The 17,672-nt window shown below is 45.0% G+C and overlaps 1 protein-coding gene across 6 annotated transcripts in view; it reads left to right on the forward strand.

Annotated features, from left to right (window-relative positions):
- Positions 1–16,430, forward strand: part of UNK (unk zinc finger) — a 45,010-nt gene extending 28,580 nt beyond the window's left edge. For 4 of the 6 annotated variants that reach the window (XM_066332002.1, XM_066332001.1, XM_066332006.1 and 1 more), the window contains 7 exons: positions 4,097–4,165; positions 4,842–5,016; positions 6,151–6,252; positions 7,796–7,984; positions 10,790–10,971; positions 11,480–11,737; positions 12,101–16,430. In XM_066332002.1, coding sequence (XP_066188099.1) covers positions 4,097–4,165; positions 4,842–5,016; positions 6,151–6,252; positions 7,796–7,984; positions 10,790–10,971; positions 11,480–11,737; positions 12,101–12,256 — 1,131 coding nt within the window. In that variant the 3' untranslated portion in view covers positions 12,257–16,430. The remainder of the gene's footprint in view (positions 1–4,096; positions 4,166–4,841; positions 5,017–6,150; positions 6,253–7,795; positions 7,985–10,789; positions 10,972–11,479; positions 11,738–12,100) is intronic. The other 2 variants (XM_066332004.1, XM_066332005.1) reach the window with 2 other exon arrangements.
- Positions 16,431–17,672: the final 1,242 nt, after the last annotated feature.

The raw sequence follows: 17,672 nt of genomic DNA on the forward strand, positions 1-17,672 counted from the left end.
TACCTTGAATGGGGTTTTGTTTCTGATGCAACAAAACTGGGGAAGCACTATACTCGCATGAGCAGTTTCTGGCTCTCTGCTCTTGCTTTCAGCCTCCCTTCCAGCCTTTCATCTCACATCTGGTCTTGTCTCCCTTGCTGCCATCACACACCCAGTTTGGAGAAGTCGAGCTGCTGCTTGTTTTCCTAACCCTTCTCAACTTCTGTCTTGTGTTGACCCTGGGTAGCTTCCCACATCACTTCTTGCTCTTTCTTTCTCCATGTTTAGGTCCTTGCCAAGAGTTGCTGTGTCTTTTGTTGTATTGTCTCATGGAAACTCATCCTTCCTTCTGTCTTCCCACTCCAAACTGTTACCTTGATCTCCATGACTTGGTTTGTCCTCTGTTCACCATTCCTCTGGTGTATTAAAGATGTCATGTTAGTTATTTCTTGTTTCTGTAGCTGTATCATTCTGATCCTTGACTCTCTCCTATGGGTTCTGTATTAAATTAAGATTCCTCATTCTTCTTTGAAAAACCCTCTGAATATCACCCAACCCACATCTCTTCATGACATTCCCTCTTATCCCTTTTGGATATCCCAGTCTTGCCTTGCTGCTTCCTCAGTCTTCTTCCTGGTGTCATGCCCTATTCATGCTGATCCCTAGGCCTGGAACAGTCTCTTCTGGCTCTGTTGCCACACATGAGCTTTTCCACAGCCAGCTTCTTGCTGTGAATATCCTTTCTTGATGTTACAATTAATAGTTTCTCTGCACTACCCCTTCCAACCCGAGCCCAAGCTAAAGCTTGGGTTTTTATTTCAGTTTTTATTTCTTACTTGGTTTGTAATTTTATCTTGATTTAAGAGACAGGGAATAGCTACTTGTATGAGGAGGTGCCTGCAGAAGTACCTCCTGTAAGTTCTTTTGGACAAGAGTATAAAAAGGGATGAGAATACCAGGTCTGTGTTGCCTGAGAACAGAGAGGACAAGAAGTGCTGCTTTCAGCCTGACCATGTTTTAACTTTGGTCTGTGACATTAAAGAAGTCAGTCTTAATGAGCCTGCACTGCTGTGAGAAAACTGTGGAAATATCCTGTCCAGACAAGGTCTTGCATAAAGTAGTTGAATTTAGAAGCAGACTCCATGGGTTTTATTTATTTTTATGGCTTTGGGAAAATATGGCCAAGCTTTGCAGTAGAGCCAGTGTTGAGCACTGTTTAGTCTAATTAAAATGATGCAGTGACAAATCCAGATTAAGCTATATGCATGTGTGCTCTCTTATCAATGCTCCCTTTGTCTGGCTTAAGGGGGATGTGCCTTAGGAAACTGCAAATTGATGCAACACGTCTTTGGGGGTAAAGAGCAGAGCATGCTGTGATCCTGGCACTTCTTGCAGGCACAGCAGCTTGTAACAGTTGTTTAGAAACAAAAGAAAAAACATGTCCTCGTCCTCTGTGGCCTCTGCTGCAAAGGAGGAGTGAACCCAGGGCTGAAGGACTGAGAGAACCCCTGTCTGCTGCCAGCAGAGGCAGGGTGCCAAGGAGGCCCTGCTTTGCAGAAAATGGGCAGCAAGCCTAAGCCAAGGAGAAAGGGGATGGAGCATGAATAGGACTTCTAAAAGGAGGGCCAGATGATGAGCATTTGTATCTGAAGTCAGATCTGTGCTACAAAGATACTGTATTCATGTAACTGCTTAATTATGTGGCTTTAATTAAGCAAAACCTGTGTTAAATAGGAATAAATAGCTATTAAGATATAGACAGAAGTAATCACAGTTGCCTTATTGCTAGGCTTCTACAGACAAAATTAGGTGTCTCGTAAGTGTCCTGATTTAATTTTACTTTAATCTATAATTACTTACTTTTAAATTCTACTGTAATTCCCTTTGGCTGCAGTGGGCACCAGAGATTCTCAAATACCCTGTAAATTAGACCAATAATGAGACATTTAACTTTGTCAGCTCCTATATGAAAACATCAGAGGAGACACTGGCTCGGTTCTGCAATGGGCTTGTCATTTTTCCCTTGTAAAATTGGTACAAATAGTTTCTAACTTATTAGAATGAAAAATGCACCTTCTGTCTTAATAGATTCCACATAGTTTATGGTAAGGCTGAACCAGCAGTTAAAGCTAAAAATACTTTTACCAAGTCCCAAAAGATTTAGCAAGCTGGAAAAATGCTGGCTGCACTGGAAGGACTTGAATGCCATGACCAGGAGTTGTTCCCAAGTCTTGACACACAGCACAGTGGGTTTGTTCCATGCTGGTCAGAAACCATTTACTTTCACTCATAATTTATGTCCCTTGTTCTCTTCCCTGACTGCAACAGAGAGAGCTGGAGAATTTCGGCCTGTCCTTTGACTGTCTGTCTTGATATGTGCCCTTTCTGATGTTATTCAGAGCTAAAGGAGACTGGCTTAGTGGCAACATTTTGTTTGCTCTTTTTCCCTTGTGTTGTGTGAATTCCAGGCAGTGGGAATCGGGGCTAACTTGGAACTATGTTCACTTTTCTCCTCCTTAAAGAAAAGAAAAGCGCTTCCAGTAAGACTTAACTGCAGCAGAGCCAGCTCCTCACGTTGGCAGGAAGCCTCTCAGTGGGGGCACGGCCGTGTGTGTGCCCTCCCCTCAGCTGCTGACGTCTGAGATAGCACATTTCGTGTTCAGATGAGTGTCAGACAGGGCAGGGCTGGGCTGGATAATGCAGCAGGAGCGTTATCAGACACACACAGAGGCTCTCAGGGCACAGCTCTCGCAGACAAAGGACAGCGAGCCCATCCTGGGCTCCTGTGTTTGTGGACATGTTCAGGGAGCTGTGGATCTTTGTGTCCATCTCCCAACTGCCTGTCTGCCAGGCTTTGACCTCTCCATCTGCCCATGGGCATAGAGCTGAGCAGGGAAAATGATTTAATGAAATAAAACCAAGGAAGGAATTCTTCCACTGCTCTTTTGCCTGTCTGGTTGTGTCACCCCTTCTCCAGCATTCGTATATCTTTGTCATGAGGCTGTTTAGGCCAAGAAGTCAAGGGGTATCATTTCGGCTCAGGGTGGTGCCTCATGTGCTGCTGTTGCACATTGTACCTCAGTTTCCTGCAGAGATGGTGCCTGCCTGGATTTAGGATAAAAATTGAGCTTGCTTTATGGCTGGAATATGTCTGTGTTTCACACTGGAGTGGTTGGAGAGTGAGTAAACCAGGAGGGCTGACTCCCAGCACTTTTTTGCTGCCTCTCTGTGCCCAGAAAGTGGGATTGATCTCCCTGTGCCATGTCACAGCACAGGAGGAAGGGAGCAAGGCCTGCAGACAGACTGTTATACACTGACAGGCTCCTGAGGCCATTTCCCAACTGAACTCCAGCAGAACTGACTGATGTTGCAAGGCAAGAGAGTTGATAACCATTAAGGATATAGTGCTGAAAGGACCCTAAGCTGAATTTTTAGCCTGGATAGTGGGATTCTAAATGTGTATTGGCATTCATGCAGTTTTGCAGTTCCAGACAGCCTTGGCCTCGCTTACGTTTTCTGCCTTTGAGCTCCTGTGTTAATGGATGAGGGGAGGATTTTTTTATAAAGTTAGTTTGATGATGTTGCTTTGAAAATTAGTTAGTTATCACTGTGTTTTACTTTGCAATCCTAGCTGGGAGTTGGAAATGTTTGAGGGAAAACATAATCTACATAGTTTTATTTTCCTCAGCTGAAGAATACTTGCATAATTTAACAATGCAGTGTGCCTCCCACCATTTCTGGCCCTTTCTGAGTGTTAGATGCTAGGAGAGCTGATGAGTTAGTTATAGCAAGGCAAAATAATTTGGTTTTGATCTTGGTTCTTAGGATGTGCTTTGTGCTAGCGGGGGTCTTACAGCAGCATTAAAGGCAAATGTCACTGTGATAAGTCTCTGCATACTCTAGGGGCGATGTCTTGGCATACAGAAAGCAAATTACCTGGAATGTTTTCAGTTTGCTGTGCTCTCATCCTCTCTCTAAATTCTCCAGTGCCTTGAGTAGCCCAAGAGAGGAGTGGACTGTGTTTCCCATGGCCTCTCCAAAGCCAGCAACCAGCCATTTTTAATTTTGATAAATAATCCCTCTGCTTATCTTTTGTTTTGTTTTTTTTTTACTGCAGCAAGCAAAAATGAAGTCCCACTCCCTGGAACACCGGAGCCAGGAGCAACCTTTGTTACAGCCCAAACAGGTACAGAACTGCTGGCAGGGCTCTGAACCCAGCTCAGGGCTTCCAGCACCACAGTGAAATCTGTGGATCCAGACAGCTCTGCAGGGAGTAAATAACAGTCCAGACACCATTAGGGTTGCTCAGCTGGAGGGATTACTTTATGAAGATGGGATGATTTGCTGGAGGTGTTATTTGTGAGTAGTTAGACCTGAGTGAATTCAGGGTAGATTCATAAGGCTGGACTGTGTAGGAGAGAGTCTTCAAATTACAGAAAATTGAGCTGGAATGGATCTCTGGAGTCATCTAAGTTCAAGGATTTGGCAAAGGGAATTTAATATCAGGTTCTAAGTCGTGTGCTGAACTAAGGCTGAGTGTGTGATTGTGCAGCCCATGGCTGTGATTGCATGCAACCTGTGGGTCACAGGAGTTAATTCTAGGGCAGCCTGAAAGATGTTTAGAATACAGGGCCCGGGGAGGGGCATGGAATGGAGAACAGTCGACAGAAATTAAAGAAAAGCTGTTAATCTCTTCCCCACCCCCAGCCCCCAGTGGTAGCAGTAGCCATCTGTCAGGTTGGAAGCAGGCAGGAAACAGGTTTGCTGCTGACATTTGGCTCGTTCCGGCACGTTTCTGAAGTGATTGTTCTATATAGATGTTTTATTTCCTACCTCTTTCACTTTCCACACTCTTGTTGCAGGACATCCTGGGCATTCTCCCAGTGGGGAGCCCACTGACATCCAGCATCTCCTCTAGCATCACCTCCAGTCTGGCTGCAACGCCCCCGAGCCCCGCCGGCACCAGCAGCATTCCAGGCATGAATGCCAATGCCCTTCCCTTCTATCCAACCAGTGACACCGTTGAGTCTGTCATAGGTAACTTTGCCTTTTTCACTTATGAAAATAGGGCTTCCTCAGCCATGGATCACCAGGTATGAGACTTGGAATAACGTGGGTGTTCCAGTGACCTCCAGTTTGCCGTGTCTGTCAGTGCTGGCAGATTCCTGAAGCTTGTTCTGTGACTGTGACACATCTGATGTTTCCTGCAGGTCATTTTGGATGAAATTCACCCATGGGACCAACTGAAGGCCTCTGAGCCATTCACTCAAATGTCACATAGTGTAAAAGGGCCTTGGTTTTAGCTTTATCAAAATGACAAAGAGGTCTTGGACTAGGCAGGAAATCATAGGGGCATTTTCCACACAGTTACAACCCCTCAGTTCTAAATGACAATTTTATAGCCAGAGCTACCACCAGGTAGATTATAAGGACTTTGCCCTTTGCAGAGTGTAGGAGTGTAGGACAGAGGCTGTAAGAGAAAGGAAAACAGGAGAGTCCAGAGAGTGGAGTCACTCTTAGATAGGCACAAGCTTTTTGGTCACCTGTTTTTCTTCTTTTTTTTTTCTTTTTTTCCTTTTTTTAATTAAATGTAAACGTTTCTGAGGTGATCTCACTAATTTGTTAAAAATAATAATAGAAATGAGTGGGCATGTGTGGGATGGAATTATATTGATCATCATTAGTGATGAGGCATGTTCGAATAGATATAACAGTTTCAGGAATTAATAAGCTTTATTTTACCCAATATGTGAACCTCAGAGATGTTTTTCAAGTGTTCCCTTCTCCTGGCATTTCTTTTCCAAGTGGCTTTTCAGGAAAACAGGGACAAAGCACAAACCAGACCCAGACATGCCATAAGCCAGTGTTTCTGTATATAAGGGACAGACTTAAAAAAGCAGTTTGGGGAAGACTTATGGGATCTGCTGTTAATTCATCAGATTTTTGTTTTCATATACCATACTTTAAGACCAAAAGAAACAGATCAGGTTAAAGAACCTGAATTGAAAAGCTGCCCATGACACTTCTGCCAAACCATCTGAGAACAGGATGGAGAGTAGGGCCCTGAGAGGTAGCGAGCACAGGCTCCTCTGCATGTAGGCTCTTTGGGCCATCCTATCTCTTGAAGTTGTTGGTCCTTTATAACATAATTGGTACCTCTGTGTCTGGCAGAGTCTGCCTTGGATGACCTGGACCTGAATGAATTCGGAGTGGCTGCCCTGGAGAAGACATTTGACAGCAGCACAGTGCCCCACACGAGTGGCATCATGATAGGTACATGAAAGCAACAGAGCTTTCTTTATCTTCTGCCAAGCAGTGTTGCCCAGTCACCTCAGTGGAGCCAGCCCAACCAAACTCTAAAACCAGTCCCAAAATTACATTGGTTAAAACAGCAATTACAACAAACTCTGGCATCTTTGAAGTGAGAGCTTGCCTTTACTGACTAGCAGAGCTGAGTTGTTGCCATTGGGCCCAGGTGTCTTGGGGATGTTTCTTGAGGCTGAATGGGACTTGCCTGACTTTTTTTCTCCTTTTTTTTTTCTTTTTTCCTTTTTTCTCTTTTTTTTTTTTTTTTTTTTTTTTTTTTTTCATTTTCTTTTTTTTTTTTTTTTTTTTTTTTTTTTTTTTTTTTTTTTTTTTGAGTGTGTAAGTGGACTCTAGAAGGCATCTGATGCATTTCAAATTAGGCCAAAGTATAACAATTTGCATCTTAAGCAGAAAACTGTCCCTAGCTGTAACAGGAAACTCACTGACCTGGTAATGCCATCCATCTGTCAGAGTGTCATCATGGTCTGCTGATCTGGTTCCTGTAATGTCTGTCTCATTTTGATACATGGAGGTAGGCTAAGGCCTCTTTTACCTGTCACTGATGGGTGTTCAGGGAAAAAAGAAACATCTCATGACTTTTTTGGAAGTGGTTATAGTTTCTGGCTACCCTTGCTGTGTAAAGCAGGTGTTTGAACAGGAGCTAACTCTGGTTGTCTAAAGGTTTCCAAGGGAACAGCACTGCCTGGAGCTGTATTGAGGTAGGAAAGGACCTATGGAAAGAATATCACTTCCCTGCCAAAGATTAGAGCCTGTTGAAGGTTTACAGTCCCTGTGTGCTGCCAGCCCTGCTGCTGCTGCTCACCTGCAGTGCCTTAGGGATCCTCCCCTTCTCCCTCTCTTCACATCAGACCTGGGTGTCAGCTCGTGACCTTCTAAGGAGGGACATAGATGAGGAGAGAGCAGGGCTGAGATCTCCCTAAATCTGTGAGTGGCAGGCAGAACAACTTCTGGTGTAGGGGAAGTTGATGTCTTTTGTGGTTAGGCTTTTGTTTATTTGGGGTTTTTTATTACTGCTAGATCCAAGCACTCAGGTATGTGTAATTACAGCTAGTCACTGGTTTTTGGTGTTTGAGATCATGAGCTCACCCTGCATGGTGGTCTTCTCACTACAGGTTGTTTAAAAGTATTAAAGGCAGAGGTACATGTCTTAGAAGTGAATTTTTCATGACAAAGTATTTCACCAGATACCAACTTAATCTTCTCTAGACTGACAAGGACTGAGCTTGCTCAGAAAACCTGTGATTCCCTTGGCCACTGAAAGAGTAATCCATTGAATTGTGGAGGGTTTGAACCTATGTGGGTCATGGGATGGCAGCTTCAGTGCTCCTCTTAAAGGCTGAGAGGGGAATGAAACCTCAGGAGGAGTGGAGGGAATCCCGAGGGGCTCAGGGAAGAGAAAGGGAACCTGACACCTCCTGCTCTGAACTCCTGCCTGTGCCCACACCTCATGGTCATACATAGCCATCCTCTCTGTGTGTTCTTTGTCCAGGTGGGAGTTTGCTGCAAAGTTCTGCTCCTGTAAATATCCCCGGGTCCCTTGGAAGCTCTGCCTCCTTTCACTCCGCCTCTCCTTCTCCACCGGTCAGCCTCTCATCGCATTTCCTCCATCAGCCCCAGGGACACTTAAGCCAGTCAGAAAACACGTTCCTGGGGACATCAGCTTCTCATGGATCATTAGGTAAATGCACAGTGTGTGTGTGTCCCATGTACATGCCTGTCTGTGCCATGTAAGTATTTTCTTTTCAGTTGGCTTTAATTTCAATGTGTTATTTCACTGCTGCCATGTATCTCTTCTTCCCATGAGAACAACAATGGGTCTAGAAGCTGTTTTACCAAAAGTCAGCTGATATCTCATGAGCAAGGGAGCATTTCCCTCTACAAGGGAGAAATTCCCTTGTTTCTAGGCTGGGAAAAAGGGGCAGATAGGTTAATTGCCTTGCTCTGATGATGCCTTTCAGGGAAAAGAGCTCTGCCTTTTTCAGTCAGTGGTGCTTTGTTGAGACTTCATATAAAACTCAGAGCTGGCTCTTCATCTTGGCTTAGTTTAGGTAGGGATCACAGTTTGCCCTTGGGACTGCTTGTGGGACAGATTGGCTTCTGAGAGCTCTAGAGCAGGCCTAGGCCACTGGAACTTTTTCTCCTGTTTGACACTCTGCACCTGTTCTGCAGTGTGGACTTTCCAAAAAGTCAGTGTTCCAGTTTTGTCCCCTTTGCTCCTTCTCCTCCTCGAGGGTCTTTCTCCTGCATGAGGGACTAAAGGAAGGGAAATTACTTTGGAGCTTCAGCTGTATGAGGAAGAACAGGGAATTTAGCAGACAAATCTATTTTATTATCAAGACACAAGATTACCTTGAGAAATAAAACTGTTTGGCCTCCAGGCTACAGGGACACCAATTCTGCTCATTTCTGTTCGTAACAGCAAATATTAATTCTCTCTATTGATGCTAGACATAAATGCTTCTTAAAATCTGAGATACACTTTAATCTTTAATATTCAGCTTAACCTAATAAAATGATTACATGCTTGTGTAAGCTATTTCTGTGTGCACTTATCTGTGTAACTGCATCCCTTGTTTGCACAGCCCAAGCCCATGCTTGCCATTGCTGCTGGTTTGGCTTTAACAGCTTTTACAATTACTGTCATAAAAGACATCAGAGACCATCTCTGCTCTTAATTAGGTTGAGGCTGGCTGTTCGTCCCAGTTTTTGTAAGGAAAGGAAAAATTGCTGTTTCAGAGGAAATGAGCTATGTTTATCTTGACTGTGTTTATACAAATAAAAAGCCAGAAATTGCAGGAAATTCACAAATGCATTTAAATAATTTATTTATAAAAGATACTTTTCCGTAAACACAACAAATCCTTTGCTGGGGTTTTGAGAAGATATTTAAATAGTTTCTTAGCAGTTGTCAATCATCTGTTCCATTTAACTTAGTGAATGTACATAACATGTCAAGTGTGTAGTTCATCACTTATTTGTATTGAAATTGAGTTAAAAATACCTAGTTCTGGGCTGGTTTCCACTGTGCTAGGTGCAAAATGTGCAGAGAAGGCTTTCCTGCCCAAGGGGGCTTGATTCTTCCAATGTGAAATGAGAACAGCAGATGGAAAGAGGGAGTTAAATTACAAGATCAGCTTGGTCAGCACTGTGGCAGGATTTGGGGCTTGCCAGCATCCTGCTTAATGCTGGATTCCCATTCAAGAAAACTGAGGGTTAAAAACAAACAAGTGAGTGGGATTCCATTAAAACTTGTTGCCTTCAACTGAGCACCCTTCAGAGCAGCTGAAATGGATTGGTGGAGAGTGGCCTGAGCTGGCAAAGATCCCTTGCTGCTCTTCGGAATGAGTTGAAGGGCCTAAGCCCTTGGTGAAGACAAGTTACTGCTTTTCAGTTGTATATTTTGTAACTATTTGTGTCTTGGCTGGGAAGTCAGTGGTGCTGGGATAGGCCTCAGTGAGAGGCTGCTGACTCCAGGGTGCACTTGCAGGCACAGTTTGGCTGCTGTGAGATCAGAATTATCAATTGCAGCTCGATTTAGGAATGTACCCAGCCAGTGGTGAGTGCCACTGCATGAAAATGACTCCTACATCAAACTGGAACAAACTGTGTGGGTAAGAGTCCACACTCTGTCTCAGTATTACCTTTTCCTACTAGTTTTCCCCTGGATGCCAAGTGTGGGTACCTATTTTAGGTGAAAGTTATTGAAAGAGTATGAACATTGGACTCTGGAAAAATAGCCAGTTTTGTCTACAACTGATATCATACTCCTTTGTCTCCTAAGCCTTGAATCTCTTCCTGAAAAGAGAGTTTATTTGAACAAACTAAAATAGGAAAATAGCTAATTAGTTTTGTCTGATGCTGCTCACTAGCTCAGTGCTAGAACTCTGCAGAGGATGAAGCAGATACAGATATTATTGTCTCTGCTTGTTTATAAACAGGATTTTCCAGTTCTGTTCCTTGTGTATGGAAACAGTAGTGACTTGGAGCATTTTTGTGTCACTGTTTGGAAGTGAGGCTCTTTTTCTAAGCCCCACACTGAGGAGACAAAAGCAGAAGTTTCTCTGGGTGTAGGGTGGGAGGAAGCACCACCTGGGCTCTGTGAACCAACTCTGGTGGCTGTGCTGCACTGAAAAGTGGGGAGGCAGAAGCAGGTCAGGGGTTCTCCTGAAAGAAGGACCATTCAAGCTGACAGTCAGCTCTGCTGTAAAAGTGGTGCTTCTAAAAACAGCCTAATTCAAGAGTTGCCTCCACTCAGTGTCATGGTTCCTCACTGCATCACTAAAGATGAGGCCTAGTGGTGTGAAGTTTCCCTATAAAGTCCCTCTGTGATGGACTCCAGGGGCATGGGAATGAAACTGATTCTTGAGATGAACTTTTTATCCTATTTACACATTTTTGAATCCTGGATTTCACAGGGTTAGGGAGGAAATGGGAAAACGGCCAGCACCTGTGACATAACCCTCTCTATTTCCCTGTGAAACAGGTTTAAATGGGATGAACAGCAGCATATGGGAGCACTTTGCTTCAGGGAGTTTTTCGCCCAGTACCTCACCTGCATTTCTGTCAGGTCCAGGTGCTGCGGAGATGGCACGGCTACGACAAGAACTGGATGAAGCCAACGGCACAATAAAGCAGTGGGAAGAGTCTTGGAAACAAGCCAAGCAGGTACTTGGGCAGATCCTGGGATTAGGGAGTGTAAAGGAGTAGGGGGTGTCAGCCTTACAACAGGCTCTTTCTGCACATGGAGGTGATGGACAGAGCCGTAGGTTTTACAGCTTCTCAGCATTCTTTCCTCTCCTTTGGAAATCACCAAATCACCGGGCCTGGTGTGTTCAGGTGCTGGAGGTGCAAGGCCAGATGTCACAACAGATGCCCTGAAGTGTTTGACAGTGTGTCAGAGCTTTGTTTCATGATAATTTGTCAGTATGCAAAGTTCACCCCCTGAATGCTGCAAGCCAGCAGAGTAGACCCACAGCCCAAGCAGATGGGATATGTGGAATGAGCAGTGCCTTGAAGGAAGGCTCCAAATGTGTTTCAGAATCTGGGAACAGGGCAGATTGGTCAGAACTGGTGTGAGGAGTGTATGGAAGTTGATAGTTTTGTGTGGGTTTCTCTTTGGAGACAGACCATGTTTTCAGACCACTTCTTTTACCCTCTGTGTTGGAACTTGCAGGCTTGTGATGCTTGGAAAAAGGAGGCAGAGGAGGCAAATGATCGCGCCAACACAGCTAACATGGAATGTGAACTGGCCCGGGAACAGAGGGAAGCTTTGGAGCTGCAAGTGAAGAAACTGCAGGAGGAGCTGGAGAGGATCCACACCGGCCAGGACCCGCAGTTCCTGCGCTCCTTCTCTGACCTGGAGACGCTCTCGCTCTCATCGCTCTACACGCTGCAGAAACAGCTGCGGGCAAACCTGGAGAAAGTGGACAAGGTGAGTGCCAGGGCCTGGCGGGGCAGGGCTCTGCGCTCTCTGCTCCTACAGAGCTTCTCCCTTTTCTCTAATAGACCCAGAAATCAGAAGCCTATCAGAGCATTTCCAGGTAGATGTAATCAAAGTGAGCTCTAGCTGGCTCACAGGAAGATAACTCCATCTTCTTTGTGCCTGAAGTACAGAGTTTAAATCAATCAAAGCTGCTCTGTTGATCCTAAAGATCCTGAAAGGCATCACCCTGTATGCTTTACTTTAGCTTCAGGAGATGAAGAGGGTAGACAGCCACAAGTCCTCCCTGCCTTTCCCCAGCCGCTGTGCCGTGTGTGTGATGCTGACGCTGTGCCCTGTCCCCCTCTCTTGCAGGCGGTATTTCAGATGCAGTCAGTGAAATGCCTTAAGTGTCAGGAGGAGAACCGGGTGGTGTTACCGTGCCAACACGCGGTGCTGTGCGAGACGTGCGCTGAGGAGGGCGAGTGCCCCATCTGCCACCCCAACAGGCCCCACTCTCTGCAGTCGTGACCTTCCGAGGACACTCCTGAGCATATCCTAGAGAACTTTTTAACTTTATACATACGTACATATATATATGTATGTGTATATATATATATGTATATATGTGTGTGGATGGGCGTGGCTGTGCACGTGTAGGGGCGTGCACACACACGCACATGCACACATGAAAACAGAAAATTAGTTGCAGAGCACTTTTTAATATTTTACATCCCGTATCTAAACTGCCCCTCACCCCGTGCCCCACTAATTCTAACTCTTGATGAACTTTGAGAGCTGTTTTTAATACAGATCAAAGGGCCATTTGCAAAGAGTCTGTGTTTCTCCTCTTTTCTATTTAGGTGATAACAAATTTTTGACTATTTCCAGAAGGACTTAGAGTGGGCAAGAGGGGCTTCCACGTGCTTTCCAGAGGAAGAGTTGAGATCGTGGGGAGGATCGAGGTGGATTGAAATGACTTGCTCATGCCTTCGGTCCCCCTGCTCTTTCACTGACCCAGCTTGGTTAAAGCCGTCCTCCCTGATGGGAGCTGTGCCAGGCTCCTGCCTGGAGGGCCTCACACTGCCCATCTCTGAATGTGCAGGAGCTTTGTCTGTCATTTAATCAGCAAAGTTCACTTTTTAAATTTTTTTACACTCTTTGTATATTTGTATGAAAAGAAGAAAAGAGGGGGAAAAAAAAACTTTATATTGGACCTAGAGCAAGCCAAGCCCCAAAATTCAGTGACCAATGTTCACTGCTGATGCAGCCAACATGTTCCAGGTCTGAACAGCCTTAGAAGTATTGCCCTTGGGTGAGCCAGAGCCCTTTATGAAGGAAATTTGAATGCAGAGGTTAGTTCTCTCCAGGCATCCCTTTGTCTGGTAGCTGTCTAGAGACTTTTTACTGTTACAGACCAGACTAGTTTTGTTTTAGCCACAGGGACCTGATTCGTAGTCACTGCTGAAGTGCGTGAACCAATTCCAGGTAGGCTGAGGACATTTTTGTTGCCTGTGTCAGCAGCTCAAGGGTAGTTTGTGGATTGCTGGCTCCAGAAACCCTTGTGCTGGAGATGTGTGGTGACAAAAATTATCCAGCAGGACAGAGAAATGCCACCAGCTCAGACCTGCCCAGCAGCTGAGCTTTCCTGTGACTTTCTTTACCAGCGTGTCCATTGGATTTTTACATCAGGTGGATTGCAGTAACCTGCTGGGATCTCAACCAAAAGGCCACTCAGTTGACTAAACATTTTTATTTTGCACAGGGATGCTCCTGTGCTGCCCCTCCATGACCTGGAAAAGCACTGGAACCTCCAGCTGCCCACTATTGTAGGAAAACTGAATTTTTACCAGAGCCTCTCAGAAAGCTTCATATTTAATACAAACACATAATTAGGTTTGCTTCCATAATTCCACCTTTCCTCTCCATGGAAGGGGTTAATATGCATTCCCAGATGATCTCTTAAGTGCAGCTCTGTGTAGTTCTTTTTTATGTTTTCCCATTAACTTGTTTTTGGGTTTTTTGGTAAAAATGCTTTTTTTCCATGTGTATTTTATTGTAACTAGCATCAGGTTTTTTAATTTTTTTTAATGGAGAGACACTGTTGAGTGACTATTGTGGCTATGTTGTTTGGTTATAGCCTTTGAATGTCTGTGCCATGGGGCAGCACATCTGCCTTGGTCTGATCTTAAGGAAAGACCTTTTATTAAAATACGTGAACATTTCTCTTTTTTTTTAGGAAAAATAAAAAATATAAAAAAAATTAAAAGTGGGGGTGGAGGAGGAGGAAAAAGCCCAATTAAGACAAAAAATTTACTAAATTTTTTTTTTTTTTGTAACTAACTTAAATCATAGGAAATAAACTCTTGAATCAGGTCTTTAATATTTATAAGCAGCAGAGCTGATCAGCCCGTTTTTGGCTATGGTTTGTAACACTTTTTATGAGCGTGGGGGTTTCTCTGCTCCTCTGCCTCCCCGGGGGCTGCTCAGGGGTGATGCTGCCTTTTGCCAACCCTCTTTTTTCCAGATCTGTCCAACACCAGCCCCATGATTCCAACAGGGAATCCCTCCACATGGAACTTGTCCCCTGAGGGCAGCCTGGGCTGTCTCCATGGGATTTCCAGTCATGGGGTGGTGCAAGACTTGGAGGGGTTAAGGGGAAAGTGCTGTTTGCCCCCAGTTTCCCTGGGGTACAAGGAAAAATTCCAGGCCAGAGAAAAGATGTTTTTCCCTTTTGAGTAAAACAGTTTCTCTGTTTTAAAACTTATACTGAAGGACCAAAGAATTCAGAATTTCACCTGTTTGTGGCCCTTAAATTTTAACTTTCCATTGCCACACTGCACTCATGGCAGAGCAGCCTGAAGGAATTAGTTAGACCCTTCCCTTGCCCCCACCCCAACCTCTCTCAGCACTCTCTTTGCACAAGCACATAGACTTTCTCACTTTCCTCTGGTTCTTGAAGAAACACTTCCTAAATTTAGGTTTATATCAATTTGTTTGCTGCTTTAAAGAAAAGGAGAGGAATATTGAAATATTTATTTTCTTAAGCATCAGATGGAAAAGAGAACTTCATCTTTGCTTATTTTGTGAATGTTCTGGTGGGCCATTTAAAGACAATTTCTGAACCAAATGAGGTGGGAGCAGGGGGAAGGAGCAGCATTCCTGACCCACTCCAGCAGTTGTTGCTGCCTGCTCTGTGCAGGAAGGACAAACCATAATCACAGCACTGCAGTTGAGGCTTAAGAGTCTGTGATCAGCTTTAGGATGGTGTAAAAAGAGCTGAAATAAACCTGGTGCTAATAAGTGCAGCCCCTGTCACGTACTGTCAGGCTTCCTTTCTAAAGCAGGAACTCCCTTTACAGGACACACAGTAACACAGCAGAGCTGAGGGGGGCTCAAAACAAAAGTGGGGTCCACAGGGTTCCCTGGGGAGCAGCCCAGCTGAACAGCCCTGACCACGTCTGGGTCCTGCCTCCTCACACTGACTCCTTAGTGGATAATGACATTTTCCTCCCCAGGTTTTTGGGAGCTTCAGAAGAGCTGACCTTGCTGACCAGTTGGGCAGGTCAGACACTTCTGAGTTGAGAGCTGGGGGGAGGGAGTTGTGGTTGTGTTGTGAAACCACAGCATCCCAAAGGTCGATAAACTTTTACATTATTATGGAAAACCAACCTAGAAGCAGGTGGCTTGGGACAACACGAGCCTGGGTAGAACCAGAGCAACAAGCAGGGTTAGAGCTGTTAGGTGAGAGCCAGGAGCTGAAGGATTTTAGCATTTTGGGCTAACAGGACCACTTTGAGCTCCTCTCCAACCTTAGGTGCCTGCTGTGGCATGGGAGGGACCCAGGAAAGGTCTCAGAGCTGGAGGACATTTCTTAAAGCAGATCCCACCCCTGGGGGGGTCCCTGCAGCTGATCCCCTGCTGAAGGGTTTTACAGTTTTGTACATCTCTGAAGCTGAACCTGAGCCACTGGCAAGGCTTGTGCAGCTGACAATGAAGAGAACTCCTTACCCTGGGAGGGAGCCCGTAACACTGAATGGACTCAGTCATCCCTTGCTGTTCCACCAGCCTCTAAACCTCCTCTCTTCCTCCTTTTCCCCTGTCTGAGAAGGAAGAATATTACCAGTGTTTTCCTCCAGAGTTATTATAATCCTTGGAGTGATGGCCAACAGCAAAATAGATGTTACTGATGTAAAACTGAGTATTTTAAAGGTGAAGTATTCCTGCGAAGTAGTGACTGCATTGGAGAGATTTCTGGGGCTTCCCCACTCCGTAGCTTCCAATGTTAAAACAAAATAAATACAGTATACGTTTTAAAAAAATAATAATAATACACACTGCAGTATTTCTGGTGGCAATTCTTGCCCAGTCCCTTCCCTGCTTTCCCCAGGAGGAAGGGCACTGGGCAGAGGCGCCCCTAGTCCGTGTAGAAGTTGGCAGAATGGTGATCAGTGGTGTAAAACGTGTTGTTGATTCCATGTATAGAACTGTGATTTCAGCTGTCGTTCTCTCGTACTCTGTAAATATGTGTTTTGGCTGTCGGAAACCTGGTTTAGACTCTTTTCTTGGCAGAGTGAATTTGCATGTGGGGCTGGAAAGAACTCAATCTGTGTCACAGTTTCCAAGGGCAGGATGGATTTTTTTTTTTTTTTTAGAGGACAATAAATTTTTATTTTTTTGCTAAGAAAAAAAAATACAAACTGAAGCGGTGTGTGCGTGTGTGTGTGCGCATGCGTGCCCGGGTGGATGTGCAGCCCCAGGCTCTGCCCTGGGCCTTGGGAGGGTGGAGAAATCTGGGCTTTGGAGTCCTCAAAACAACAGATCTGTGGCAAATTTTCACAGAACCAAGAATAATTTCTCTCTGAGCTCCCCTCCCTTTTCAGGGTGTTGCAATTCACTTTCCTGATGGAGATGTGGTGAAAGAGGGGAGAACGTCAATGCAATGTGGTTATGATAAAGAAACCCCTTTAGAAGTGGCAAATTGAAAAATTTCTCACCCAAATTCTTGGTTTGGACATAGATTCATGTCCTGGAAGAGCCAGGCTGGGCAGAGGTGAGCTGTACCCACAGTGGATACAGTGTTTTGTGTATTGGCACTCAGAACATACCTGGCCTGTGGATCCAAGAACTAGTGTTACTTTTGGTCTAATTAATACTTCAAAGATCCATCAACTGCTTCACATTAATCCAATCACAACAATAATCTGAATGGGTCCATTTGTATTGCAGATTATTGGTGACATAATAAAATCATTAGATCTAAGTGTTGGATTCTTCACCAGGATTAGGAGGATGATGATGGAGATTTCTTCCTCCTCGTCATTCTTGCATTTGCTGGGATCTGGTTTTGTGTGTTTCAAGCCTAATTTTTTAATGTTTTTGCTGTGCTCCTGCTTCATGGGGTTACCTGTGCTCTGACTGATTAAGGTTTATCAGTCTTTCTCTGTAAAAGGTGGGGTTTCTTTTAGCGTGGGAGAAGACCCACACAACTGCCTGGAGCTGGGCAAAAAATTAAGCTAAAACACCTTGAATAATAGAGTGCAAACAACCTCAAAAGAGAGCTCAGCCCGTGCCACCTGCTCCCTGGGACACACCTGGCTGCTGGCAGCCCAGGGCGAGGTGGGACACAGTGATTAAAAAACAACAGCTAAAAATGAGCTGAGACCATATTCAAACTCCAGCCTCGTGTCGTAAACCTCATAATGAAGCGTGAGGTGGCTGCCAGGAGGCGCCAGATGAGCTGCAGGGTGCTGGACCCAGCTGAAATGACACCCCGGGGCGGCATCCCCACAATCCCAGACCCAGCTCTGGAATATTACGTCTCTGCACTGAAACCTAAGCCAGCAAATGGCTTCCTTGAGAGCCCGCAGCGCCTTAATCCCTCCTGCTGTGGGCTCTGTCACACAGACACCAAAGGAGCTTTTTTTCTTTTCCCACCCCCGCATCC

Source organism: Sylvia atricapilla, chromosome 18 (genome assembly GCF_009819655.1).
Source record: "Sylvia atricapilla isolate bSylAtr1 chromosome 18, bSylAtr1.pri, whole genome shotgun sequence".
Taxonomy (NCBI): Eukaryota; Metazoa; Chordata; class Aves; order Passeriformes; family Sylviidae; genus Sylvia; species Sylvia atricapilla.